The 27349-nt window shown below is 60.4% G+C and overlaps 1 protein-coding gene across 4 annotated transcripts; it reads left to right on the top strand.

The window, feature by feature from the left end:
- Positions 1 to 543: 543 nt before the first annotated feature.
- Positions 544 to 19373, top strand: NPHP4 (nephrocystin 4). Of its 4 annotated transcripts, none has more exons than XM_086625772.1 (28): positions 544 to 678; positions 1249 to 1380; positions 3140 to 3312; positions 3625 to 3689; positions 3912 to 4067; positions 4981 to 5117; positions 5664 to 5830; positions 5917 to 6043; positions 7243 to 7425; positions 8130 to 8259; positions 10444 to 10490; positions 11197 to 11384; positions 11495 to 11686; positions 12321 to 12496; positions 13058 to 13218; positions 13616 to 13796; positions 14596 to 14721; positions 14920 to 15122; positions 15195 to 15409; positions 15539 to 15728; positions 15882 to 15965; positions 16066 to 16222; positions 16544 to 16629; positions 17514 to 17599; positions 17936 to 18107; positions 18634 to 18813; positions 18916 to 19059; positions 19233 to 19373. In XM_086625772.1, the coding sequence occupies exons 1-28, from the start codon at positions 544 to 546 to the stop codon at positions 19371 to 19373; spliced, it is 4134 nt and encodes a 1377-aa protein (XP_086481898.1). The 4 variants fall into 4 exon arrangements, with proteins under 4 accessions (XP_086481898.1, XP_086481899.1, XP_086481897.1 ...); XM_086625773.1 differs by having other exon boundaries at positions 14596 to 14724; positions 14920 to 15020; XM_086625771.1 differs by having other exon boundaries at positions 14596 to 14724.
- The last annotated feature ends 7976 nt before the right edge of the window (positions 19374 to 27349 follow it).

The raw sequence follows: 27349 nt of genomic DNA, 5'->3' as shown, positions 1-27349 counted from the left end.
CGCTCCGGCATCTCGCCGCCGCCGCCCCTCACCGCTGTCTGCCGGCGGGGTGATGTGGAGCGCGGGCGGTGCGGCGGTGAGCCGCGGCGGCGCGTCCGTGTGTGTCACCCCCCCGGCCCGGCGCGAGGTTGGTCGGGCCCGAGAAGATGGCGTCTGGGCGCGGTGAGTGCGCGGGGGGGGGCTCGGAGCGGGCGGGCGGTGGGGCCCGCGCGCTCCGCCACGCGGCTCCGGGGCTTTACCGCGCCTCCGTGCCGGGGGGTACCGGGGCGGGCGGGCGGCCCCGGTGTGTCCGCGTGGGGCTCCGCGCACGTGTGCCCGTGTGTACGTGGGCCCCGTCCCACGGCAGGGCCGGCCGTCCGGGGGTCCGTGCCCCCGGCGCTCCGTGGCCCGAGGGCCCTCCGGGCCGCCCCGCAAGGCGCGGGAGCCCCGTCGGACGCGGCCCCGCGGCTCGGAGCGTGTTCCCGGAGCTTTTCCCGCTGTCTCCCAGCCGAGCGCTCGCCCTAGCCGGTGCCGGGAGGGAGAGGCGGCCCTCGGAGCAGCGCGATGAGCGAGTGGGAGCGGGTGTTCCTGCAGAACCGGGCCCTGCCGCCGCACTGCCAGCGGCGACGGGCTCGCCCGCTGCCCTCCGCCGCTTTCCGCTGCGTCCTGAAGCACCTGGAAGGGGCCGCCCTGACCCAGGTAGGGGCGCGGGGCTCGGCGGGGCAGAGCCAGCGGCGTTGCCTTGCTGAGCCCTCGCCGGCTGCTCGCCGCCGCTCCGCGGTGCCGCCGGGCTGCGCCGTGTTCGCGGGCCGGAGCTCGCAGAGGCGGCGGTTTTGGAAGCCGGGTTACTTGTTTTGGGGGAACGAACTGTAAACCTCCTGGAAAGCGAAATGGGAGCCACGTCTCAATCCCCTGCGTTTTTGCTCGCAAATCTGAGTTAGCATTTAATTCATTTTTAATTCAGGTAAGCATTTTAAAATTAAGATCTCCGGGTAGCGCTTTACAAGTCTGCCAGCCCTTCGTTAGGTGCTTCATGTGCAGTTTTCCCACCTTTGCTTCCCTTGGCCAACCTCTGGCTTTTGGGCAGGTTCTCCAGCAGCATGCGAAGCTGTGCGTGGCCACGTGCCCGATTTGGGCATCACTTAAAAAACAGGAATTACCTGTCCTCTCTTACTGAAGCGTGTTTTCTGCAGCTTTGGGGGCCACTTGGCTGGTGTGTCCCAGAGCGGACCACAGTGCCGGCACCTCCTGTCCTGTCGTGCCTTGCAGGGAGCCGAGTACCAGCTGCGCCTCTCCCTTTTTGATGCCACTTACCACCACTTCTTCGGGAGGACGTGGAGGAGCAGCCGGCGAGCTGCCCGCGCCGCCCCGCCGCGCCCGGCCAGGGTGGCTTTCAACGAGGTAGGGTGCTGGGGCTGTGGGTGGGCAGGGGAGCAGCCGTGGGATGGGGCAGTGATCCCGCGGGGAGACGGCTGGAGCTGCAGGAGCCGAGTCTGAGGAGGGAGGGTTTTAATGCACGAAGGGAAAAGCTGTCATTGCTCGAGTCTGGCCTGGAGCCGCTCTTCTTTGGTGCCAGTTTTTTCTGTCTGTCTGGTGGGAGTGATGCTCAGAGAGCTCTGGGGCCCGGGACCAGCGCGCTGTAGCCATGAGCTCTTTGAAGCAGCGAGCCCTACGCGTGCGTGGGCTCCGGCCCGTGGTCGGTCCGTGCTGCTGAGCCTCCTGTGCGGCGGTGCGTTCTCCCGCACGCCGGCAGACAGCACCAGCAAACCCTTTTCCCTCCAGGTACTTCCCGAGTCTTCGCCCAGGCTGCATCCCGGACACCGCGCAATTATTAAGCTTTTATGTGCAGTTTGTTGGAATGGGGAAATTAGGGGTTTGGGTTGCCCCCGGCGCTGGGTGATGGCGTGGGCAGCGGTGTGCCATCTGCTGTATTGCGAGCCGGCGGCAGAGAGCAGTGTTCCTTCACAAGTGGGAAGGAAGGGAGGGAGCAGCCACCTGCCCTCCGGCTCAGCACTCTTCTCTCCTTACTGGGAGCCAAGCTCTCCCAGTCCGTCTCTGGGTCTGTCCGCTGCTGATACCGGCAAACCGGAGTGCCCTCTTACTGGGAGATCCCGCTGCCCTGTAGTGTGGGTGACAGTTGAGACGTCACGTTTTCTCATTAAACTTTTGTTTCCACCTCCTCCAGTGCTCTGTGCCACGGATGCAGCGTAGCACGTGGCAGCTGAGCACTGGGATCTTTTAACTTCGTGCTGTTCCACGGTTTAGTGGCAAAGGGTTCAGATACAGACGTGATGGAAAGGCACCGCTGCTCGTGCGGGAGGAGCTGCTGGTTTAGTGCCAGAGGAGGAAGGCACAGGGACGGGGTCTGCGTGTGGCGAGTCACGGTGATCCCGCCATCAGGATTCGCCCCGTGTCGCCCTCACCGGGTTTAGGGGAGAGGAGGACGCTGTCGCAACCCGCTGTCGGTGCTGGGGGAGGGAACGGCGAGCCGGGTTGTAGGAGGGATCCCTGTAAGGGCTCTGTGTCTTTGCAAGGCGAGGCATCGGTCTGCAGCCAGCGGTCGTTATTTCAATGTTCTGCAATAAAAGATAATAGAATAACGATTTATTTCCCTGGGCTGACGCGGTAATGTCTCTCTCCGTTATCCCTTCCTGACAGCCTGTGATTACAGCAAACGTTTTCCCTGTGATGCTGTGGTAATGAGTTTTTAATAGAAAGATTAACCTAGCTTTAAATCCTGTCCTGGGGAGGTGACCTGTGTCCTATCCCCTCTGGTGCACAGGTCTGGGCCGCCCCCAGCTCACCTCTCTGCAGCACCGGGGTTTCCAGCTCCTTTGGCTTTCCCGATGCGGGGCTCACTGCGATTCTGTAGGTTGGGGACACGTTGAAGCCCTGCTCTTACTAGGTCTGCAGCCTGTGAGTTACTCTGGAAAATGGGTGTTAACAACAACAAAAAAGCAAACACTTAATGATGTTCGAAATTTAAGGAGGTCGAGACTTCCGAGCGGTGCTGGAGGTCATTTGTCATGAGCTGCTGCCTGGAAGTTTTGATGGATGTCGTGATTGTGCTGCTGGCCGTCCAGATGCAACTGGTATTGCTCTCCTGGCAGCTGCCACCACCAGCTCTGAAATGCCCTTTCTCTCTCCTTTCCCATCACAGACTGTGTACTTCCACACCTCCCTGAACCACCCCGCCATCGCCGCCGTCGTGGAAGTGGTGGTGACGGCTGGGAAAGGGGATGGGGGCTCTCAGCATCTCTCCTGCGGCTTTGGGCTCATCCCCCTCTTTGGCAGCGCGTCGGAGGCGATGGACTCAGCTGCCGAGGACAGAACGTAGGTCCCCACCGCTGCAGGATGGGGCATGCCAGGAATTGGACTGGCAGCATGCACGGCTGCTGGGGTTGGGGGAAGCGGTCTTGGGGCTGCAGAAACAAAGCCAGCCTTTAGAAACCTGGAATTCTGCACTGCAGGGGAGTCTGCAATGGGTTTGTAAGGAATGCCCATCCTTTCCCTAAAGGACAGCACATTTATGGTGGGTACAGAGTAGGAAGGTGGTCTCTTGCTGTTGAGCAGAGGCGTTGTGGGAGATGAAGACGTGCTTCAGGGTGGATTTTCTGAGTGCTCAGGTGTGCTCTTTGCTTTCAGGCTGAAGCTGTACCATGGGACGCCGCGTGCCCTGCTGCATCCACGCTTCCAGGACCCCGTGGAAAGTAAGCAGTGGCGAGACATCGTGTCTCACGCCTCTCTCGGCAACCTTTCTTATCCAACGAGTATCGTGTGTGTCTGATGTGATAGGTGGTCCGCGCCCTCGTACCTACTGCCAGCCGGGAAGGGCCTGACCAGGCAAACCCACGTTTTGCTTTGTTCCCAACACGTGCGCCATGTGGCTGTCTCCCCAGTTTTGGTCATTTCGGGATGTTTTTGCTTCTCAGAGAACAAATACCTGACGGTGATGGAGAAGAGCTGCCTGCAGTACACCCTGAAGCCCCACCAGCCCCTGGAGACAATATTTCACCTCCTTCCTGAAAACCTGCTGATGTCTGGACTGCAGAACGTTCCCGGCTTGCTGCCGGCGCGCGGAGATGCGAGTAAGGGCTCCTTCCCTTCCCCTGCTGCCTGCACCGCTCCTGCTGAAGGCAGCAGGTCCCGGAGAGGCTGCGGGCAGGGTGCTGGCCTGGGGTTTCTGGGCGCTCTGATGGTTCTCGCTGCCCCTTGGCAAAAGCCTCTACCCTGCACGGGCTGGTGGGGCCGCAGCCCCTGCATGCATAGCTCATCCTGAAAGATGTCAAAACGGCTTTGTCTGTTCTCCTTCCGTTAATTGCTTCGCTCCTGGGAAGCTGCTAGGGATAAATGATGGTTGGTTTAATTACAGTTGTTCAGTGGAGCCTTGGAAGCCCTTGGAGCTTGTTTAAAGCCGTCCTCCTTGGTGGTGGGGTTGGGATTGCTGGGGTCTGGCAGGTTTGGGGCGACAAGCTCTTGCATGCTCAGCCCTCGGTAATCTTTCCCTGCGGATAGCAGCCTTGCTGTTGGAGCTGCTGCGACTAAAGTTGGGTGATCTGCAGGTTCAGAGGGTAAAAAGCACCCTTGGTTCTGCAGCTGAATTCTTCAGTTTGCTGAAGAACCCTGGAGAACCCAGTTTGCCTGGAGAACCCTACTGCTAACAGTTTTTGGGGTCGTAACTGTTAGCGTTAATGCCGAGCGAGGTCTCCAGAGCAGCCGAGTCCTCGGTGCTGCTGAGACCACTGCGCAAAAGCAGAGCTGGGGAGAGTTGGCGCCTTGCACCGCTGGGCATCTCGGCACCACAGTGCCGCTGGCATCCACGGGCACTGAAGGTGTTGGGTAGAGGGCTGTATGTGCCGGGGAAGCTGGGGGTTTCATGCACAACCACGACCTCTCCCCAGTGCTGCTTTCAGCTCAGGTGTGGCTGTGGGTGCCCCTGCAGTCCCGGCGACATCCCCCCTGGCTGCAGCGTGACCTGTGGCCACCACCTTGTCCTTTCAGGTGACTGCTTGCAGAAGCCCCGGCTGATGAAGCCGGTCACCTGCTATCTGGAGAGGCTGTCCGTCCGCCTGTACCCGTCCTTGGAGGAGTTCGAGGAAGAACTGCTGGACTTGCTGAACAGCGATCGCTTACTTAAGGTAGTGCCGACGCAGTTCCGGGAAAGCGCGGTGCGTGGACGGTGATGCCAGCACTTTGTTTTCGGGCAGAGCGCAAAGGTTTGGATAAATGGCCCTCGTGTATTTGTTTTGCTTGGAGTCCCTGATTTTTATTTTTCGGCTGTGGAAGCCTTTGGCGATACTGCTGGATTAGCACAGGGCTGCTCCGCGTTGGGTTTGTTTCAAACATCCAGACGCTAATAAGCAGGGTTTGGGTTTGCTCTGCTATGGAACACGCAAACATAAGACACAGCGCTCGTCGTAGCGCGTCTCTTTAGCAGCGGCAGCGCTCGGTGCGCAGTAAGGACTGCTGGCCAAGTCCTTCTTCGTTTGCCAGATTTGCACCAACTCTGCCATAAAGATGAAAGATTTTAATATCCATCAGCTGCTGGGGAGTAGATCCCACTTTTTTTTTTTTGAGTTTCTGATAGATCGCCTGAATTTTCCTGGCTGCGGGCGGCACAGGGAGGGATGCTGAGCCACCCCGTGCCGCCTCGCTGCCTGAGATGGAAAACTTGCCTGTCACAGGCTAATGCCGCACCAGACGGTGCCGGGGTGGCGGTGCGGGAGCGGCGGCTGCACATTGGCGTCCACAACGGCCTGCGCTTCGTCCAGGCGCCACAGGTGGCTGTGCTGGTGCCGGAGGCGGAGGCAGCGCGGGGTGGCTGCCCAGGGGTGCCCAGCTCCAAAGCCAGGTAAGGGGGAGACCCTCCGGTGCCACCGGCACTGCTTCCCTCCTGCCTTGGGCGCTGCCCACAGCCACTTCTCCATCCCGGCGCAGGGATGCGGGTCAAGCCCTGGTGCTGAGGAGCCGCATCCACCTGAGCGAAATGGTCCCTCACCCCGCGTTCGGGGTCTGCTTCCAGCTGGAGTACGTCTTCTGCGCGTCGGAGAGAGCCGGTGGGAAGGTAGGGCTGGGCGGGCCCCTCATCTCCGCTGGCGGAGTGAGCGCTGCCGCGTGTCTCCGTCCTCCGCCCCTGTTCCGCTGTCCCGCAGTGGCTCCTCATTGCATGGCGTCCAGGCGCTTTCCGCAGCGCTGCGTGAAACATCCTGCACGTGGGCTTATGGAATCGTTTGGATTACACGTGGTTGAAAGATGCAGCCAGTGTCCCCTCGCCTTAGAGCTGTCCAGGGCAAAACTGGGGGAAAAGGGGTGTTTGTATTTCAAGTGAGACACGCGTGCTGGGCAAAGGGGCTTTGTACTGACAGGGGGAGGAGAAGCTGAGCCGTGCTGTCGGAAACTAGGCGTTGGATTCAACTCCTTGGAAAAGCTGAAACCCAAGGACCCGTGGAGCTGCGGGGCTCTGGACGCAGATCAGTTTGTTGGGCAGTGCTGGGTGCGGGGAGCGCTGGCTGGGGCGGCAGCGGAGCTGGTTCCTGCAGCACAGCCCTCGGACGGAGCGTTAATCCCAAAGCCGCTCGGTGAGCTGATCGCTGCGCCCGCGGTGCCATAATTAGCAGGCTGCGAGGGCGGTGGCGGCGCCGGTAGGGACCTCTGGGTTTGCTTCTGCGCCTCTCCTTCGGTCCGAGGCTGTGGATGCGCCCGGTAAGTGGAAGCCTTTCCGCTGCCTTTCCCGTCTGCCGGGTGGGGATCAGACATGGATCCCTTAATGCTCGAGGGAGGGGGTTCCGCAGCCCCGTGGCTGCGTGTGCTAAATGTATACACGGGGTGAAAACCCTCTTGTTACATCGTGCTTGGCGTTTATATCAGCGTTATGTTGTGCTGATCCATCGTATGGACCTCGGAACCGCGCAGGCCGACTCAGTGCCCTTTCACTGCGGGGTCTCTGGGTCCCCTCCCTGGGACCGATGTGTCCCTCTCAGTCAGAGCAGCGTTCTGGTGCTCCTCAGAGCCTGCAAAGGGGTGGGAGCAGAAAGGTGCAGTGGGGTGGGGGGATAACGGGTGCAAAATAAGAAATAAGGTGCTGGAAAGCAGAACGTCTCTGGAACGGGTCGGAGGGGAGCGGTTTCTGTGCTGCCGGAGCCAGGCGTGGGAAGATGTGGCAGGAGATCAGAGCTGGTGTCTGTCCGGCGGTGCCCGCTCCCCTGTCCCGGTGGTGAGGGGGGGTGCCTACTGCTCACCACGCTCCCCCCTGCTCCCCCCCAGGCCCTGTCTGGCAGCGCCTGCGGCGAGGCGGCCGACATGCGCTCGGTGCGCTGGGCTGTCTGGAGCCCCGTCCTGGACGCCGGCGAGGCGGAGGTGGTCCTGCCCCTGCGCGGCGGCGCCCACCGCGGCCCCTGCCAAGCCTTGGTCTACCAGACCCCACCGAGCGGCAGGAGCTGCCACCAGGTAAGGGCTTGCTCCTGCGCTGTGATACACGGGGATGCTGCCGGTGCTTGAACAGGCTTGCTGTTGGGGGGCTCTTTGCCAAAGCCTTTGGAAGTGCCCAGGCGTTGGCAAAGCTCTCTGCAAACCCATGGGCGAAGGAAGAAGCGTGGGGAGAGGAGGGCGACAGCCCCCAGCCCCTGCCCGCCAGCGTCTCCACTGACAGCGCGCTCGGTGGCCGCCGCCACTCGGCTTTGGTCGCCGCAAACGTGCGGGCTGAGCCGTCGTGTAGTTGGTCATCGTGGTGCTCCTCGGAGGCCACCGTGACCTGAGCTGGCTCCTTCCGAGCGATGTGCACGCGGAAGATAAAGCCCTCACTCCAACGTTATTTATCACCCGAAAGAGCTGCGGCCAAAATAAGCCGTGGGGCTGAGCTGCACGGCTTGCTCCCCGCCACGGGGAGGGCGGGAGGGATGGAGAGAGGGGCGGGTGCCTGCAGAACTTGCTCGGTCAAACTGCACACCGGGCGGTGGTGGAGTTGGCCGGTGCCTGCGTGTGTCCCCCCAAGGACAGAGGGATTTATCGCGTTATTAAAGCCCCAGCCCTTGTGAGCTCTGCCCGCGCTCGCAGCACCGTTCCTGCGGCGGCAGGGCGAGGGCTCGGGCTGGGAGGTCGGAGGGAGGCCTCGTGTGGCACACTGTCTGAGAGCCGTTCCTGTCCGACTTCAGGGGAAGCACGTGGAGTCTGGGACCGTCCAATTCCGTGTTTCCACCCATTCGGAAGAACATCTTGTAACAGCAGCAGAGATCCCACGTAAAGACAGGGACGAGTCGGAGAAGCCTCCCACGCCGGCGCTGAGTGAGTGTTTTCCAGATCGCTGACATTTAAAATATAGAGTGTGGCACTGGTGTCTGCTCGGGAGAGAAAACACGACTTTGCCGAGTTGCAATGCGCCGGTTTATGAATTACCGGAGTGAACCGAGTTCCCATCGAGCTGAATTCAGCTCTTACTTCTTAACTTGCACAATTCTCCTGGTGATAGTAGCGCTGAGCCACGTGCAAAACCCCCAGGGATTTCCAGCACGGCATCAGCCCGCTCCCGTTTCGGGTCGCTCTGATGACATTTGGGCTCTCATGCTTGACACCCGGCGCAGCCGGACGGGCTCACCGGCGGCACAGTGCTCCCTGCCCCTGCTGCTGCTTGTCTCCATGGATGCTGAATCCCTCCAGACGTGAGGACAGGAGAGGTGTCAATTATAGGCTGAGGAAAAAAAATAATGTCTCGCTGCACTGCTGCCCAGGGAGTTGCATGTGTTTGGTCGGCGTGCGCGGGCTGTGCCAGTGCGTAGCCAGAGAGCGCCAGGCTGCGTGTGTGCACGTACGCGTCCGTCCGTCTGTCCATCCGTCGTGCAGGGGCGGCAGGTGGTTGGGCTTTCAGCGCCCGTCTGCTGCGTGTGTCGGAGGCGGAAAGGCAACGACTGCTGGCCTGGGTTTGGGTGCGGAGCTGAGTCACTGCCCCGGGCTCTGGGAGATCCTCTCCGCTTTCGTCAGTGGTGGGGCACACGCTGCCCTTTCCTCTGCTCCAGATCCCGAGCAGGTGTTGGTGCGGTGCTCCCGATACCCGATGGCCTTTAAATACATTTTATGAGCTTACCCAGCTCCTCCGGCGAGCCGATAGCTGCCTGCTGGCGGGTCGCAGTGATGCCTGAGCAGTGGATGCCCGTTCTGGTGCTGGCTTTGGCACCGCTGTGCCTTCCACGAGATGGCAGTGGCACCGTGATGAGATGGCAGTGGCACCGCGGCTTTGCCGCGGCAGGTCCTGGCTTTCTGCCAGTGAGCAGCCGGATTGGCGGATGTGAGGGGCTTCAGAGCAGAGATCTTCAGGGGCAAAATGGAGAGGTCTGACGGTGTGGGGGGTGTGGTGCATTTGGCTCTGCCTGGCATCACTGCTTGTACCTTCCTGGTGCTGCTTGGGAGGTTTTCCTGGTTTTCAGCTGGCGGCAGCCGGGGCGTTGAGGGAGTTGCAGCGCAGTGAAGGGGGAAGCGGGCATGCAGTGACGGTGGGCTTCCGGCCCGGCACCGGCTTGGGGGGAGCACACTGGAATGACCCCCTGGTGAGCAGGGCAACTCTGGGGGCTGAGCTGCGAGGTGTTTCCCTGATTTGGGGGGCTGGTGGCACCAGGGAGAGCTCAGGAGGCATGGTGGCAGTTCAGCCGGCGTTTGGTTAACTTTCTGTGGTGCTCTGTTGGAAAACGTGCCGCTGTCTGGTCCCTTTGGCCAGGGGAGGCTGAGTGCGTCTTCTGTCGGCTCAGCTGCTGGTGGTGCTGGTGGCCCTGCCCATGGTCCCTTGGCCACCGGCCGGAGCCCTCCTGACAGAAAATGGTGCTTTAGGTGTAAGGGAGACGGGGCGCTTTCCTTGGGAGCAGTTGGCATGGAACAGCTGGAACATAGGCGGTGGGGAAAGCAAAATAAGGTCTTGGCATCACGTGGATGAGAAGATAGAGCATCCGTGCCCCTGGTCTCTCCGAAGGAGCTGCGGCTCAGCAGCGCGGTGAGCTCAGCCGTGCTGGCATGCGAGCCGAGCAGCCAAATATAAACACGATAAAGCTCCTGTGGTTTCGGGGCACGAATGCACAAACAGACGAAGGGAGCGACAAGAAATAACGGAGCAGCGACGAAAACCTTAAGTATCCTAAAACTTTCACGTCTCATTAAGCATCCCACTTCGGCAGCGCCGCGTGGCCGTAGGGAACTGTGGTGCTGTCTGGGGACGCAGGAGCTGCCTTTTGCAGCAGAGTTAGCCTAATTCCCGGCAAAATAACGGATGCGTGTGGAGCTGCACTACGTTCCCTGCCCCCAGGCAATGCTCTTATTGGAAGAGTAAGTCAGATAAGCGGCTGAGTGGCAGTGAGCCGCCTCGCTGAGCGGGCATCACCCCCAAATTGAATAGGGCAGGTGGGGGCTCGGTGGCGGAGGGCGCAGCTGCGGTGGCAGGGCCTGGGGCAACGGTTCCGCTGCAGCATCTCCCGTCCCTCTCCACAGGTCCGCCGGCCCCGCTGCGAACAGCAGGCTCCCCACGGGGACCGGCGGTAAGTGCCGCGCGCCAGCGGATGCGGGTGGTGGGGAGCATCGTTCCGGGCATGGCCCGTGCGCTGAGGATGTGCTCCCGGTCCTGTCTGTTTTTCCTGGCTGCTGCGGCCAAGAGGCACCGAGTGTCTCACTCAAAACCACCTCCTCTGGGAGAGCAAAATGGATTCTGCCTGTAACGTGCCAGGCAAGGTTCCCTGGGCTTTTTTCACACCCCAGATGTATTTTTAAGGGCAGTTCTGGTTTTTGACAGCCCAGATTTGCGGGGTGCTATTGTCCCCGGTACGTGCCGACAGTGATGCACAGTTCCCTCGTGCGGAGCTACTGGGATTTAGGGAGAGCGATGAATACCGAGATCCGTCTTTTGGCTTTTTTATATCTTGATGCAGGGATCGATGCACGCAAATATTTTCTTGCTGAAATGAAACGCATCGTAAGGCCGCAGTAAGCGGTTTGATCTTCTTGCTGCGCTTTCTCATCCCTCCCCTCGCCAGGGAAAGCGCAGCAGCTAAATCGGAAGCAGAGGCGCGAACCCTCGAGCGGCTGAGCGGTGCCGTTCCTCGGCGGAGCGGCGATGCCGGAGCGCACGGCGGCTGAGCTGCTGCGGCACGGAGTGGCCGCCGCCCCCCTCGCCGCGAGGATTTCTGGCAGGACGGGCTGCCTCGGGGTGCTGCTCGCTGGCGCTCACATTCGCTGCCCTCCCACCAGCTGTCGGTGTCCCAGTTGTCGGTTCCGGCGCCCCATGGCCGCGGCTCTCGGCAGGACGGGGGGATCACTCACCTGGAGGCTGACCTTGGCTCACCAGACCCGGAGCCCCGCGCTGGCGACCAGCTGCGGACGCTGCCCTTCGCCCCGCTGCAGGTGCCCGTGGCGGCCGTGGGGCTGCCAGCAGGCAGGTGATGCTCGGCTGCCCTTCCCCGCGCTCCTGCGCCCCGCAGCCCCTCACCCGGCACACCAGGGTCCCCCGTGGCCGCTGCCGTGCGGCTCACCCCCGTTTCTCCGTCAGTTCCCACGTGCCGCTCTCCCGTGCCTCCCTGGCGCGCCTGCATGCTGCTGGCTTCCCGGAGATCCTGGACCGCAACCAGGAGCCGGTGGAAATCTCAGAGCCGGCGGACCCGGGGAGTTTCAGTGCGCGGCTGGAGGAAGCCGACCCTCTGCAAGGCAATGAGATAATCCTGCAGTTCCTGGCTTTCGGCAGGTGGGACGGCAGCCCCTCGTGGTGCCTTCTGCGGGCAGGTCCCAGGGGCCTCCGGGGGTGAATCCTCTCCCCAAATCCCCCCCAACCCGCTTCCCTGCCTGAGTGGGAGAGGACAAGTCCTCACAAAGGTGCCGCTTCCTTCAGCACCTGCCGTGCAGGCAAATTTTACGATGATGCTCTCGTCCTTCTGGGCACTCTTACGTCACACTCCCAATTTTTTTTTTTTATTGTAGCCATTAGCTGCAGTGTGATGTAAAAGCTGGTTACTGCGGAATTTCTCCATAGACGCATGGGGATTTGAGGCAGTTGGCTCCCGGGGGAGCGGCAGCTGTGGCTGGATAAGGCCCCACTGGTGTTTTTTCTGGGACGAGCGGTGTGCTGCGTGACAGTGAAATGCCCTTTACTGGGCTCCTCCGGCACAGCGTGTGGCGGGAGGCGGTGGGAATCACGAAGCTTTTTGGGAAGCTGAGGCAAACCGTATGCCGCTGTCTTCCACGAAGTCCAAATGCTTCCGATGCTGCCGGTCTTCTCTTTTTCTCCTGCCTCTTGACATGTGCCAACCACACAAGGAGCTCATGACAGGGAGGCAGCACCATGCCAACAGCTCACCCAAACCCCTCGCTCTCCCTTCAAGGGATGCCGGGGACGGCACAGAGGGCACGTGGCCAAGGACCATCTTCCTCACCTTCCAGTTCTACCGCTTCCCGCCAGTCACCACGCCACGGCTGCAGCTGGTCAGCATGGCTGGGGGGCCGGCAGTGCCGACGCAGCTACTCGTCCGGGTGAACAAGGACGGGACCCTTGGCACCGGTAAGCTCCGGGTGTGCATCCTTGTGCACCCGCTCCTCTTCCGTCGGTCAGACTTGGGCTCGCCTCCGGGCCGAGGGCTGGGCCGGTGTCTGCTTTGCTCGCCCACCTTTCGCTTTGTGAAAAACATTCAAAATGTCCAACGTTCGGAGTGAAACACCAGTAGGTGCCGGTGATGGGATTCGGATGTGGAGGCTGCCGACTTGCGCCGTGCTCGGCGCAAGTGACTCTGGCCCTCCTGGCTCAGGGCTTTTCTTTATTTCTTTTGGTGTCTTATTAAATTCTGATCCCAAGAGACACCAAGTGCTCTGGGCTGATAAAGCCCCTTCTCCGTGCGGAGCTGTTAATGGAAACGAGAGAGGGGTTCGTACAGAGCGAGCATTTCAGTAGGAGGGTGCTGATCCCAGGGGAACTTGGACCTCACTAATTGACCTGTGGGCTCGTTAAGCGGCGGAGTGTGGGCATGCAGACAGGCAGGTTCCTCTGGAGCAGAGGAGCATCCTGGCTGCTGTGTCGGTGCCTGTGGAAGCTCCATTTTCCGCGGCGATGCCCTGTGTCTCGCAGGACCGCCGGGCTGGCAGCTGAAGTACATGGTGGATCCGGCGTTCCTACGCCCCAGGGAGCCGCGCTGGTTTGTGCAGTACCTGGCCGAGCATAGCCTCCACATCGACGTCTGGGATGGAGACTCCCTGCTCCTCGTTGGCTCCACTGCTGTCAAACTGGAGGTATTGGTTATGGTGAGGTCCCTTCTCCTGAGCCGTTGGGACGGCTGATGGCGGAGCAGACACCCGGCTTAGCGTGCAGGAGCGCTAAGGAAGGGCCTGACTCTTCTGTTGGTCCCTGTTGAGACGCTGTCGCGTCACCTTCATGCCTTGAGCATCCGACTCGCTGTCAACCCCTCTGGGTAACTGGGACCGAGGTTGGCCCGACGGCCCCCTGATTGTGGCACTTGTCCTCTTCTCCTTGGAAGCATTGGCAAAATGTTAACTTTCTTCTGCTTCCTTGGAACTGCTGCATATCCAAGGGTGAATCCCCCCAGCCCTCGGACAGCCAGAGACCTCCTTACCCTGACCCTGAATCCCCTGGCCGGACTTCCCTGGTCACCTGTCACCTTGTCCCCAGCCCCTGCTGCGCCAGGGCCGGGCGGCCGTCAGGACCCACCACGAGCTGGAGGTGGCCACGATCGAGTACGAGCCGGAGGCGACGGTGCTGGGCCAGGAAGCGCTGCGGCATGGCGCCCTGCAGCCTCTCGGCGTGCGCGTGGCGGTGCGGGGCCGCCTCCACCTCTGCCTGGCCAACGTCGGTAAGAGCAGCCATGGGCAGAGGCGCACGGCTCCCGGGTCGCGCTCGCGGTCCCTCCTGCTGGAAGTGCCGGCGCGGGGTGGTGGGGAGGCCGGCGGTGCGGGGCCAGCGCGTGCCGTTAGGTGCTGGCAAACAGCACGGGGCTGCTGCAGGAAGGGGTGGCACACAGGGGCTGTACCCCAAGAAAACCACGCTTGGCAGAACATTATTCTCCCCAGAACCTGCCGGCTGCTTTTATTTTCTGTGTTTAATTCCCTGTCCTATAAACGTGTGGTGACTCCAGGTTTTAAAATCTTATCTTCCCAAGCGAGATTAGCTCCGTTATGGGATATCTTAAATGGTCCTTTCCGTACGCTGCCTGCGAAGGGACGATAAGCTCCTGGGAAGGAGAATCTGAGATTCACAACCCGGGGAGAGGTTTAACTCCCACCCTGGAGGAGAAGAGGCAGAGGGGAGGCAGAGACTGCACCAGGACAGCAGCTGCCCTTGCATGGCCTTTTTTTCCCTGTCCTCTTTTTTTTTAAAAAAAAAAATAATATTTCAAAATGCCATTGCTAAAAACAGTGTTGAACAGCTTGGTGCCCCTGCACGAAGGACAGATGGGAAAAGGGCTGGGGAAATAGCTGGAGGGTTTAGAGCCCCGTCCGGCTCCGCTTGGCACAACCTTTGCAGGATCGTGGATGGCTTCTGCTCCTTTAAACAGTCTGTAAAGAGCTGTGGCGAGGATAAAAACCCGCAGTAGATTTTATAGCGATGAAACTGGATGGTTTCCACTCACCCCCTGTCTCTGCTCCCGGCAGGCCACCTGTGTGAGGAGACCCCAGGGCAGCCACCGGCCCCGCTGCCGTCCTGCTCCTGTGTTGTGCCCGCACCGGACGGCGCTGGCAGCGTCCCAGCTGGCGCCTGGTTCTCCCTGCACGCTGCTGGCGGTGAGTCCTGCTGGGCTGGGGCTCGGCCCGTCCCCTGGAATGGGTTCGGGTTGGCAGGGTCACTGCTGCTTTCCGCTGCCGCAGCGCCGGTGCTTTGCCCCGGCCACGGGGAAGCTGCCCCCTCCAGTGCTCCCCGGCCCCGCAGTGTCGCTAATGGGGGTCCCTCGTGGGTGCCACGGTGCGCTCTCCCCACAGGCGGGCGGGTGTCGCGGGTGCGGAGGCTGGCCGAGGTGGACGGGGAGCTGGCAGCTGCGCTGTGCAGCCGCCGGCCGGAGCCGAGGCTGACCCCGCCGGCCGTCCCCGGTGAGGCCGCAGATGCCCACCGGCGCAAGCTGCGGCGCATGGCACTGGTGCGGCAGCAGGAGGATGCTGGCGGCGGGAGGACGCCCCAGCTCTCGGTGAGGAGAGGGGCTCTGGGGGCCGGGGATGCCACGGTGGCTCCGGGTTTACGGTGCCCTCCCTCCTGGCAGGGCTGGCAGGAGCACATGCGGGACCTGCAGGTCGTCGACACCTACCGGGAGCACACCAAGGGCGAGAGCATCTCCCGGATGCTGGGCCAGGCCATCACCGCCACCCGCACCGTGCATGCTGTGCTGGGGACGGCCGAGTTCTTTGAGTTCGCCCTGAAGAACCCCTACGGCGTCCAGCACACTGTGACCATCGAGGTTGACCACCCCGAGCTCAGGTGGGGGCTACAGCAGGATCTCCCTGGCGCGCGTGGGCTCACAGGGGTGGGGCAGATGGGGAGAGGCATCGTCTCCCCACTGGTCCTCACCAGCATCTCCACCGCTTGCTCTGTCGCTCCCTGCTGCAGCGTCATACTGGACGTGAGGGAGTGGCGGCACTTCAAGGAGCTGACCGAGAGCGTTACGCCGGTGGAGGAGGAGATGTTCCACCTCTGCGATGACCTCAGGCCTCAGGTTTACCTGCGCCCCAACGAGACCATCCGCATCCCCTTCAAATACCAGACCTTCTCTGCGGACCCCGCAGTCGTCGCGGTGCAGGTACGCCCGGGCCTCCGTTTGGAGCTATTCCTGGTAGGAAGCGTTGCCTTTGGCCATGTTTCCCGGCGTGGGACAGTGTGGGATGGCCGTGAGGAGCACCGTGCAGCCGTCGTGGTACCATGTCCCTGGGCAACCTGCTCTTGCACCCCGTAGGGGCCGATGGGGCTGGGCACCAGTGCCGACGCGTCCTCCTTCTCCCTGGGGAAGAGCGGGTCTGGGCGGGCACAGCACATCGAGGTGAGGGAGCCAGGTGCGTGTGCCACTGGAGGGGCTGGGCGGGAGGAGAAGCCCCTCTCCTGCAAAACGCCGTCCCTCTCCCGCTGGTGTGCCGGGACAGGTCTTGTTCCGGGTGAGCGGGGGGAAGCCCATTGCGCTGCTGCGTGTGAAGGTGGAGCCGCAGCCCCATGTGGTGGACCAGACCTTCCGCTTCTACCACCCGGAGCTCACCTTCCTGAAGAAGACCATCCGGCTGCCCCCCTGGCACACCCTCCCTGGTGAGCCCATGGCACGCCCGGCGGGGGCTCGGGGTCTTCCTCATTAGTCAGCATCTGCGGTTCGTAGGGGCGTTCCTGGAGGAGCAGGTCCCATCCAGAGCGCACCTCTGCCTCCTCGCCCCTTCAAAGCCTTGGGCTCCCGCTTGCTCCTCGTCCGCCTGCCTGCCTTAATTTTCTGCTTAATTCCCCGCACCGGTGTGCCCGGTGGTTCGCCAGTAGCCCGGGGTAGGGGGTTCTGGTCTGCAGCTGTGAGGGGTGCGGGGTAGCAAGCACAGATGGAGAAAACGCTGAACGCAGTTCCACCTCGGTCTCTCTCCGCAGGCGCGCCGGTGGGGATGCCGGGGGGGGAGCCTGAGATGTTTGTTCGCTGCAGCGACCCTGACATCATCTGCGAAACCAAAAATATGGTAACGGTTCCGCTTCGGCGTCGGTCTGTCCTTCGCGTCCTTCTGCTGTGGGTGGGTTCCGTTGGCAGAGAAACGCCCCGTGCCCACAGAGCGGCCCCGTTTGTCGCCCGCGATGGCGGAGCGCTGGCAGTGGCGGAGCCAGAATTGCCCTTTATTCCCGATGAAAAGGTGCTGCGTGGTTTTTGCGGTCGGAGCTGAACGTCGCACCGTAGCGTGCGGCACAGCAGCCTGTACTCATCGTTCCTTTGGGCGAACACCCACCGATTAAGGTGCCAGGGAAAGGCTGAGGGCTGAGATGGACCTTTCCCTGGGTTGGGGTACCTGCAGCCGCCAGAGCCGTGCCGGCAGGGGGATGGTGGTGTGTCCTGCAAGCACACGGCACGGCGTCTCCACCGGGTGCTGCTGGGTGGCAGGAGGGCCATGCCAGGCTGTGTCCCGCCCCGAGCGTGGCCCTCGCTCCGTGGCACTGGGCAGAGGTTTCCTGGCCTCGCTCTGCCAACGCGGGAGGTAGAAAGGGAAAACGATCTCAGGCGCGTCCGTGCAGATGGCGGCGAAGGGTAGGTGCTAATTGCCGCTGCGGAAACGCGTTAACATGGTAATTGGATTAGGGCTTGTTAGAAAACTTGGGGAAAATTTGCCAAAATTTGATTACAGATGCAGACCTGGAATGCGATAGTCGTTTGTGTCCTCTTTTGTAATTAAAAATACTGGAAGAGCTCAGCCAAGCTCTATAATAACTTAATAACGTAGTTTAACGAGATGCTGAAAGCATCTGCTTTCGGTGGCGGGTTTTTCCCTTAATGGGAAGGAAACCCTGGAGCCCTCGTTAGCCGGTTGGATCCTGAGGTTCACTGTTGGGACCACGCTCTGATTTCTGCACGCAGGGGCCCGGGGAGCCGCAGGACATCTTCCTGAAAGTAGCCGGAGGACCGAGCCCGCAGATCAAAAAGTTTTTTGTCGCTATCTATATGTGAGTAGCAGGACCTCGAGCTTGCAGCCCCCCGCGCCCGGCCGGCTTCGCTGAGCAGCACAAAGCCAGGCGGGAGGCATCCCAAAGTGTTTGCTTCCCCATCGCTCACTTTTCCTCCAAATAACCCCTGGCTGGAGTGTCCCTGGCCCGCGAGCGGGCACGTTCTGTGCCAGCTGGGCCGTCTCGGCATCCAAGGGTGCTTTAGGAATGGGTGGGACTGACGCGGGTTCCTTAGAAGATGCTCACCTGTGGTTTGGGCTCCCCACCTGGCGCTCGGCAGCTCGCTCTGAGCCCACGGTGCCGCCGGCGAGCCCCGTGCGTCTGTCCGTGCCGCAGGGATGCGTGGCTGGCGGCGCCCGTCCAGATCTGGCAGTTCTACCTGCACTCGCTGCAGCGCCTGGATGTCAGCTGCACGGCCGGGCAGCGCGCCCGCCTCTCCCTGCTGCTGCGCGGCACCCCGGCCCCGCGGAGGGTGCGGGCCTTCACCTCCCACCCCCAGGAGCTGGAGGTAACCCCCCGCGGTGGGCTGGGGCTGGCCCGGTGTGATCCCTTCCGGAAAGGGAAAGACGAAGGCAGCCCGCGCGGAATTATGAACGATTTACTGCCGTAAAGCGTTCGCGATAATTATCTTTTGATTAGAGCTGTCATGTGTAGGATCGTCGGCACGAAACCCCGGAGGGCAAATTATCCGCGTTAATGAGACCGTCTGAAGACTAACAATTCCTTTAGAATTCGTTCGGCCCTAATTGCGAGTGCGGAGAATGAAAGGCACAAAAACTCCGCCGCTGTCCCCTGAACAAAAGCGGAGGTCTCCCGGGGGAAGCCTGCGAGGGAGGGATCCCCGGGCTGGGAGGAGCAGCCTCTCCCCGCGCGGCTCTTGGCTTTCCGGATGTGGAGCCGGTCCCGGCGTGTCCATGTATGCAGGATTTGGTAGCGGTGGTGGAGCGGCACAGGTCTCAAAGAGCAGTTGGGTCTGGCTCATGCCCAAAGCTGGTCGGCGCGGTGGCCACAGCTCCCACTGTTGGTTTCCGCAGGTGGACCCAAGCGGTGCCTTCCTTCTCCCGGCCAACGGCCTCCAGGAGCTGCGCGTGGGCGTGAGGCCTCGGCGGGCCGGCAGCAGGTTCATGTACCTCAACCTGGTGGATGTGGAGTCCCATCAGCTGGTGTCCTCGTGGCTGCTCTGCCTGGCCTGCCGGCAGCCCCTCATCTCCAAGGTATGGAAAAACGCAGCAGTTGGTCTGGGGGAGTGCCCGTCGCTCCCTCTGCCCACCCCGCGGTCCGTGCCGCCGCTGCCACGGCTCATGCTTGGCCCGCAGGCGTTCGAGATCTCGCTGCCCATCGGAGGTGGGAGGGGCTGCAACAAGCGCATCACCTACACCAACCCCTACCCCTCGCCCAGGCTCTACTTTCTGGGCACCAACCGGCCTGACCTCCTCCAGTTCAAGGAGGACTCCTTCGAGGTACGCCCGCCCGCCGCCGCTCCCCCTCACCAGACCCCTGCCCTCGCCCGGCTGCGCCACGGTGTTCTGCGTGTGGGGTGCTGCGGGGGGGCCGTGTGAGCCTGGGAAGGGTGGGCGCGTCGGGGGTCCTTTGCCGGATCCTACCGCCTCTCCTCCGGCCCGTTCTCGCGCAGGTCGCCGGCGGGGAGGTGTACACCATCGGCTTGCGCTTCGCTCCCGGCCAGGGCGCGGGAGAGGAGGAGATCCTGATTCACATCAACGATCACGAGGACAAGAACGAGGAGACCTTCTGCGTGAAGGTGCTCTACCAGTGAGGCTGCCCGCCCGCCATGGCAAAGCAGCCGGTCTGGGCGCCATCCGGCAGTGCCACCTTGGGGATGCCGTGTCTCTCGTCTCCATGTTTTCTCTGGATCCTTCTTGGCCGTGTTGTTTGCGGATGGGGGGGTGGTGAGCACGGTCCCCTCGTAGTCACCTCACCAAGCCGGGAGGTCTCACTGGCTGCCAGGATCCCTGGCCTTGCCATGAGCGCCGGTGGTGCCGCACAGCTCCGTCTGCTCAAATCAGGGAGGGCGAATGTGTTTGCTACCACGCAGGATGTCTTTATTTTTGTTAAGCGATACTATATTTTAGGTGTGTTGTAATCTTTTTTTAACTCAAAAAGTTTGCAGAGCCGATTCTGCAGAATATTTTTAAAGTATTTTATATTCTACGCTGAGTTTTGCACACATTGAACCAGTTTTCTGGGTTTTTTAATACTTTTTACTCATCCCAGATCAATTAAACTTGCTGCACAGAACTGGCAGAGTGTGGTGGTGGTTTTTCCCGTGGGAGGTGGAAGCTCTTGGTAAGCGGTGTGCCGGCGGGCAGGGGACGCCGACGTGGGGGCTGGAGCTGAGCCAGTGGCTCGGCAGCTGCGCTGCCATTGAACGCTGCCGGCCGCCGCGGCACACGGCTCTCGCTCGCTGATGCGCGTGCAATGCACCCGGCTGCGAGCAGCCGGTGGGCACCGAGGCGTGCGGCTCTGCCCAGTCTGCAGAACTGGTGAGGCTGTTGGAGGAAAGTTGAAGACAACTTTTCCAGGAGAGGCAGACCTGCCACTCTGGCTGTTACTGAAGCTGATTAACTTGTGGTGCCGAATTGCAGGGTGAAGGAAGGCTCCTACACGAGCCCCTTGGCTGAGCGCTTGGAGCGTGGGGCTGCGTGGGTGCCACCAGCCCATCACGCGGCCTCGAGGCTGGCGAAAACCCGGTGCCAACTGTGCCAGCCTGTTGTGCGGCCTGGCACTCTGCTGGGTAATTATGTCCTGGAATGTAATTTCATTATCAATTAACCAACAACACATGGAGGGATGGTTACACTATGAATTTTTGGTGTATGGTCTCTGCTCCGGTGCCGGGCATGGCTGGTGGTGCTGCCAGAGCCTGTGGTGACCGGCTGGCCAAGGCTGTGCAACAGCAACACCAGGGAAAACCACTGCTCTGTATAAACTCCCGTGAATTCCCCAGGGAGCCTGGTGGGGCTGGAGAAGGAGGAGGAGGGCAGAGAAAAGCCGGGGCGGCTGCCCATGCCGGGGTTCAAGGGAGCGGACTGTCCTCCAAGGAATCAAAGTCTCGGGTGCTGTAATGCGTTGCCCTGGCATTTCCCGCTGGAAGTGTTTTGAGTCTCAAGTCTGGAATGAGTTTTTATTTTGAAATGCATTATTCATTTTCTTTTGAAAGGTCAAAATCTGAATTAAATGCTTTAATTCACCTGAGATGAATTTATTAGGTTTTTTCTCTGGCAGGCAGACGGCAACTCAGCCTGGCGGCTGCGCGGGAGCCGTGCGGTGTGCCGGCAGCTCCGGGTAACTTCTCTGCCTGCCAGAGTCTGCTCTGGCGCACGCGATGCGAAGCAGCGCATGTTCCACGTATGTTCCACGCAGGTGGTTCTTCTCAAGCTGCCCCTGATGAGGCTGCAGAACCCGTCCCGGCTGCAGGTTCCGTAATCGCGCTCTCAGGTTCCCGGCGCCGCGTATCTCTTCCTTTCTTAATTTAACAGTGCATTTCATCCGCGAGGAGCCGAACGCCCTGCCGGGCCCCGCGGCCCCGGCTGCCCTCGGAGGGGCGGGCCGTCAGACCCACTGGCAGCGTTCGGGCAGAGCATCCTCTGGGGTTGCGGGGTCTCCGGTGGGACTTGCCGCAGCCGTGCGGGAAGGAGATGGGGCCCCTCTGTGGCGGAGCGCTCGGCGCAGCCGGACCGAGGCTGAAGCTAATGGCAGATTAGTTTTCCGTAATGAGTCGCAGTGGCGTAATGAGAAATTTGTAGCGTTTATAAGCTGCCGCTCGCTTTGAAATCGCTTCCCCTCTTCCCGTCCCAGGCTTGACATTTGATGAAGAATTGAGGCTTTGTGTTCATTTACCAATTAATTTGTTGTGCAGCGGCGGGAAGCAGCGTCCACCTTTGTGAAGGTCAGCGGCGTCGAGCGTTCGCCCGTTGCTTCCCAATGCTGTTAAGTGTTTTCAATGAGCTGTGTGGGTGCCGTAGGCCACAGCAGCGCCGAAGGCCAGGCAGCTCCCGTGCTGGCCGCGGCAACCAGGCATTGGTGGGAGTGACCGGATCCCTTGGCTCGTCGGCGTGGGGGTGTCCAAACCCGGGTACGGCAGAGCGCACCCCCTGAATTCACACGTGGAGAGCACTGGGTTTCAGGGTGCCGTGAGCCGAGTGCTGATGGCCGCTCGTCGCCTCCCAGCCCCGACGACGGTGACTCATGCCCGGCTGTCCTCCGGCTTCCCACCGCTCTTGCTCCTCTGGGAGACGGTAGACGGAGATGCCCCGAGACTCTTCGCCTCCCACCATAAGGCCCCTTCGTTGGCGTCTGTAAATCCGTTCGGCTGGTATCCGGCGCGCCAGGAGACCCGGCTGTGCCGGGAGGTCTGGCTTATCAAATGTCACGCAGATCGCATCACGGGGAAACACGCTTCCGTAATTAAATTAAATGAAGAGTCCTGGGATCAAAGGCTCGGAGGCTACGGCCTTCTGTCTATCCCCAAAATACAAATGGAGCGGGAGGTGCCAGAGGGCCTGGCCGGGTCTTTGCTGTTGTGCTGCACATCTCCGTCCTCCTCCAGAGCCCATGGAGAGGCACCTTCCCAGGGTGGCCCGCAGCAGGGGCTCGGGCGTCCCCAAGCATCGGGGGGCTGTGCAGCCGCCTTTGCCATGTGCTGCTGCTGGCGGACCTGGCGACCTCGGTCCTGGCGTGCTGGCACTGCCACAGCTCCTCCACTTTGCCTGTAAGGGCATGGATGAGTGCAAGGGCAGCTGGGACAGTCCGGGGAACGTGAGTTCCCCAGCAGTGCGTTTCCTTGGCTCTGCCAATGCCCCTTTTCTCAGCACATTGCCGAGTGCTGGCATGTCCAGTGCTGGGCAGCTCCTTTGCGTGCCCAGATCAGGCCTTTGGAGAAGTTATTCTCATGGGTCAGAGCTGATCCCCCTGGGGAGCTTGGCCAGCAGAAGCCCTTACCTGGGCAGGTGGGCACCAACCTGCCTCCGTAACTGAACAAGAATCAAGTTGATTTGTTCGTAGCATTTTCGTTTAAACTCTGAACAGTCTTTTTAATCCAAAAATAGGTTTCCTGAGAGCCCGCGGGATGCAAGGAGCCATTTGGCCAGGGCTGGGCCGGCGCAGGTGGCTGCGGGTTCGGCAGTGGCAATGCCCTCGTGCCCGCGGCTGAATTAGCAAATAGCTGCGAGATCTAAGAAATGATAGTAATTACAGGAACAAAATTGTTATTAATGTACTAATTTACTTGGGAGCCAGGCTTTATGTAATTACACGCCGGGATCAAGATAAGGTTAATGCGTTCACCTTCCCGGGTATTTATAGGCACTTTGAATTGTTCTTCCTCTGCCGTGAGACACAAGCACGCGTGTGCCCGCGATGCGGCGGTGGGACCAGGCAGCCGCCCGGGTCCGCAGGGAGGTTCATTGCTCGTTGTTAATATCGCTAATGAGGGGACTCCGCTCCGCGGCTCCCTGTGCCTCGGGGCAGCCCGGGCTCCGCCGCGTACTGGAGCCGCTCCCATGAGTTTTCCATGGTGAGTATGTCCAGGGGTGAGCTGCGCTGGGCACCGCTGGTGTTTGGCTGCCTGGGAATAACATGGGCAGCCTTTGAGAGCAAGAGAAAGGTTCATCAAGGTTACACCAGGTCTTGAGGACCCCTCAGCTTCGCCGCTCGCTAATCTGCAGGGAAGTGAACGTGCGAGTGGTGGGAGGGGGGGCGATGGGTGCCCCTTGCTGCAGAGCTCTGCGGCGGAGCAACCGGATCCACGGGAATGTGCCAAGGAGGGACTGAGCAAAATCTCAGGCAGTTTTCCCAGAAATCACTGTGGAGATTTATTCCTCTCTTAAAATGGGAATGGAAGAGGGTTCCAGGCTGTACGTCAGCCGCTGAGCCGCAGCCTGTAAAGCCGCTTTTACAACAAACATAAGTTTGAGGGATGTGTGTTATTTTTGCTAACTGTTTGCACATGGCTGAATTTCACGATGACAGAAGTGAGTAACTGTCCAAGGTTATGCAAATGAAGCACTTAATTAAGTAGGAGTCATAGGAAATAAATTCCAGCTCCATCAACTGCCCCCTGGTTTCCTTCCAAGCCTGGGTCACTCCTGAGCGATCGGCTCCCGGCTGAGAAACCCTCTTCCTGGGGGGACAGCTCTGCTTTCCCACCCTCGCTCTGGTGCAGGGTGGGAAGAGATGTCCCTGTCCTTGTCCCCATCCCCATTCCCAGAGCTCCCCCTGGGCTGTCCCAGCCCATCCCCACCACCGCCATGCTCTGCTGAGCCGCCCACAGCTCTCCGTCCTCCGGATTCTATTAATCACCCTCGAAGGCTCCTCATTCGTTATCAGGCCCAGATGTTTCCCACTGTATGCTACAAATGTTAATTATCTCCTAATTACTTGTGAGCAGAGGCTGGGCTGGCAGGGGTGGGGGCGGACGCCGCCACGGGCACGCACAGCCCTGGGTGGCAGCTTGGGAGCCAGTGGCTCCTTCTGGCACAGAGTTCATTGGAGTTTTATCGGAATTCCTTCTTACCCCCTCCCGAGTCCCAGTGTTTCCCGAAGAGTCACCTCGGTGGTCCCTGGATGGTGACGCCTGTGGGGATGCGGGATGCGCTGGTGCAGAGCCCTCTCTGCCGGCTGAGCCCCGCCGGCACTGGCACTTTCCCAAGCCTGGCATGTTTGGCCCGAGCGGTAGAAATATTTGTTTCGGGGCAACTCTAATTCTCCCCACCACGATTAGATGTGAAAAGAGCTCACGGTGCCTCGTGTCGGGAGCCGGCTGCTCCGGCGTCGCGGTGAAGTCGAAGGCAGCACGGCACAGATGGGAGCGGAGGAGCCAAGCTGCTGCCGAGCGCCGTTTGAAGCTCCTTGAGCATTTTGCGCGCTAAGGAAAAAAATATGAAACCCCACTGGCAGTTAATGGGGTGTTTGTTAAAAATATCCCTCTTTCCCCATGTGTGGAATTCAATGTTCTTCCTCTTTTTTTCCCCCTTTCCCCCTGCCAACATCCCTGTCTTTAAAGAGCCGGCTGCTCTTTTAATTGACTTCTGCTCTGCCGCAGGATTCCCAGGGGTGGGATTGCGGAGGTTTAAAGGGGGGAAACGGCTCGTTGGGGGCAGCGACAGCCCAAATTGAAGCCATCTGTGATGCCGTGCAGTCTCTGCCAGCCGGCACGTCCCCAAGCTGTCCCTCGTCCTTGGTCATCTCACCGCGGCAGCCGTGATGGCATCACCGCCCTCTGCGGCGATGATGGGGACCGGGCAGAGCACCGTTGCTGGGATGGCACCTGAGAGCCAGCAGGGCGAGCCTCGGCCCCACCGGTGGGACACGGGCCAACATGATGGAAAAAAAGCCAAACAGAATGCAACCGAGCGAGCAAAAAGAACAACTTTTGCGGCAGCTTTATTTTTAGCTCTCTCCAGTGAAAAAAAAAACAAATTAAAGGAAGCATACAGCCTCCTCCCCCAAACTCACGGAGTTGGAAGCCAAATGCCGTGGCAGCCTTGATCCCCTCCGGAGGAAGCTCTGGTGTTACCCGTTTAGAAGCATTAGATTTGCATATTCATGTCCCCTAATTTGCTCTCCGGGGGCTGCAATCTAGCAACTGATGAAGAAAACCTTCCTGCGCGTGCGGAGGAAACCCTGAGTATGTCACGGATGCGCCCAGAAAAATAATCGGACACAAACGAGCGCCCGCCCTGAGGAAAGAGCTGCCCCTGACGGAAAACCTGGAGAAAGGCAAAAATCCCTCCGGTGCCCGTCGAGAGCGCCCGGGGAGCCGCTGTCACCAGCACGAGCTGCCGAAAGGCTCTCGGCGGGGGCGGGACGACCGGTCGTCTTGGAAGGGCTCTGCTGCCGGGTGATGAATCCCTTCTGTTCACCCTTAATTAAATTTTTTTTAGCAGCACAATAGCTCAGTTCCATGCCTGCCGTTTGTCAGGAATTAAAGCTATTGGCAGCGGTATCGATGCCGAGAGGGCCATCAGGCTGGCGGGGGTGGCGGTTGCTCGGCACCCCACGGCACGCTGCGTCCCCGTCCCCAAAAACGGGAGCGCACCAGGGCCCCGGGAGCGCCGAGGTCTGTCGGAACCGATGGGATGGGCGCGATCCAGCAAAGCACTGGCTTTAACGCGGGTAAATGCCATCTGGCTCTTGGCTGGGAAAGCTCTGCCAAGCTCTGCCGGGGAAATTCCTGCCCCAGCTGAGTCCCGGCTTTCACTGGAAGTCGGCAATTTCAGCCCGAGCTGCGCAGCTCGGCTTGAGCGGTAACGTCAGCGCCAAGCTCGCCGCGCCGTCTTATCCATCCTCACCATCAACTCCTCTTAAGACAATAATACGGAAAAAAATCTTCGACTTTCTTTTCTTTTGGCTAATTCATTTGAAATAAATTTTGTGGTGAAAAACGCTAAAAGTTTAATCGACTCCCCCATTGTGCTGAAGTTCAAAAGGAGCATTTATCAGTCGCGAGTTTGGACCGCGATGTGTGTGTGCGGCTGAAAGCTTTTTAATTCGCTCAACGGGAAACGACGGGCGGAGCTGATTAAATGGGAGCTGGTACTTTATTCCCGGCCGTTGGCAGCTCAGACACCCTCAGCCACCCGGGTCTCGGGGTGCCGGGCTCTGCCTTCGGGGAGGCCCCTCCGTGCCCTGATTAGACCCAAGTCATTTGTTCTGGCCATGGCTCACGGTCCAGTTCCTTGTGCTTCCCTCATTCTTCAAAAAGCGCCGCTTACAAAATGTGCAGATACAGAATAAACTGGAGAAATTTTAGCTGATTCCGTAATAACATTTTTCAATGGAATTTTGGATCATTCCCCCCCATTCCCTGAAGAAGAGGAGCTTCTTCAGGCTCCTCTGTCCTTCCTCACCAGGCACTCAGGCGGCCGGACGCCTTTGCCCTCCCCACGCAATCCTTCTCCTGCACTTTTACAGCCCAATAAAGGAAAGGTCAGACCCGACGTAACGCAGCTCCCGGCACGGCCGCGTAAAGTCTCTCTCATGCCGCCGGTAATTCGGGGGCCGACGCTGAGCGCACCGAGCAAACACTCGTGTGGTTCAGCTGCGTGTCGCTGTGTTCCAAAGTGCTTTTGAGGCACGTGCCCTTTTATACCGCAGCGCAGCGCCACGGAACCGCCCGATTCACCGGGGCGCTGAAGCCACGACCCTACGCGCACCGGCAGCGGCGGCAGCGGCAGCTGCTGAAGAGTTAAGAGCCTGTTTTTCCCGCTGCCACTCTTCCTTCCACAGGGAAGACAAATGATTCATTATATTCCCCATCATTTCCCCTGATGCCTGGCTGCCTCCCGTTGAGATGTTGGGTCTGCACCAGGGAAAGTCGTTAACGTGGTGGCCGAGAAGAGCCGCGGAGAGCAGCAGTTGCCGTTTGTGCGTGGGGATTCGTGCCAGGGGCAAAGCAATTGGAGTTTTCTTTCAGGTCTTTTTACAAAAATGCCTCCATGGAGAGACGTGGCATGAGAGGATAAGCCCTGGCGTTCGGTTTTTACCGGCTCGGAAGGCAAAGGAGAGGAAACTCAGTGACTGCCCTGTGTGGAGGGTGCGCTGTGCCCGCAGGGAGAGGAACGGCACTAGGAGTGAGTGGCAACGGGGCCCGTTGGTCCATACAGAGCAATGTGTGGTTCAGCTTTTCTCTTTTTTCAGTTGTTTGTAACTCTCCCCTCCTGCTCTGGGAGCGGGAAGGGCACACTTGGAATGAAACGGGAATTGCATGTTTTAAGTAGCTGGGCAGAGAGG

Source organism: Tauraco erythrolophus, chromosome 23, assembly GCF_009769465.1.
Source record: "Tauraco erythrolophus isolate bTauEry1 chromosome 23, bTauEry1.pri, whole genome shotgun sequence".
In the NCBI taxonomy this organism is placed as follows: domain Eukaryota; kingdom Metazoa; phylum Chordata; class Aves; order Musophagiformes; family Musophagidae; genus Tauraco; species Tauraco erythrolophus.
The sequence above is the reverse complement of the archived record's forward strand: the minus strand, read 5'-3'. Positions and strand labels throughout refer to the sequence as shown.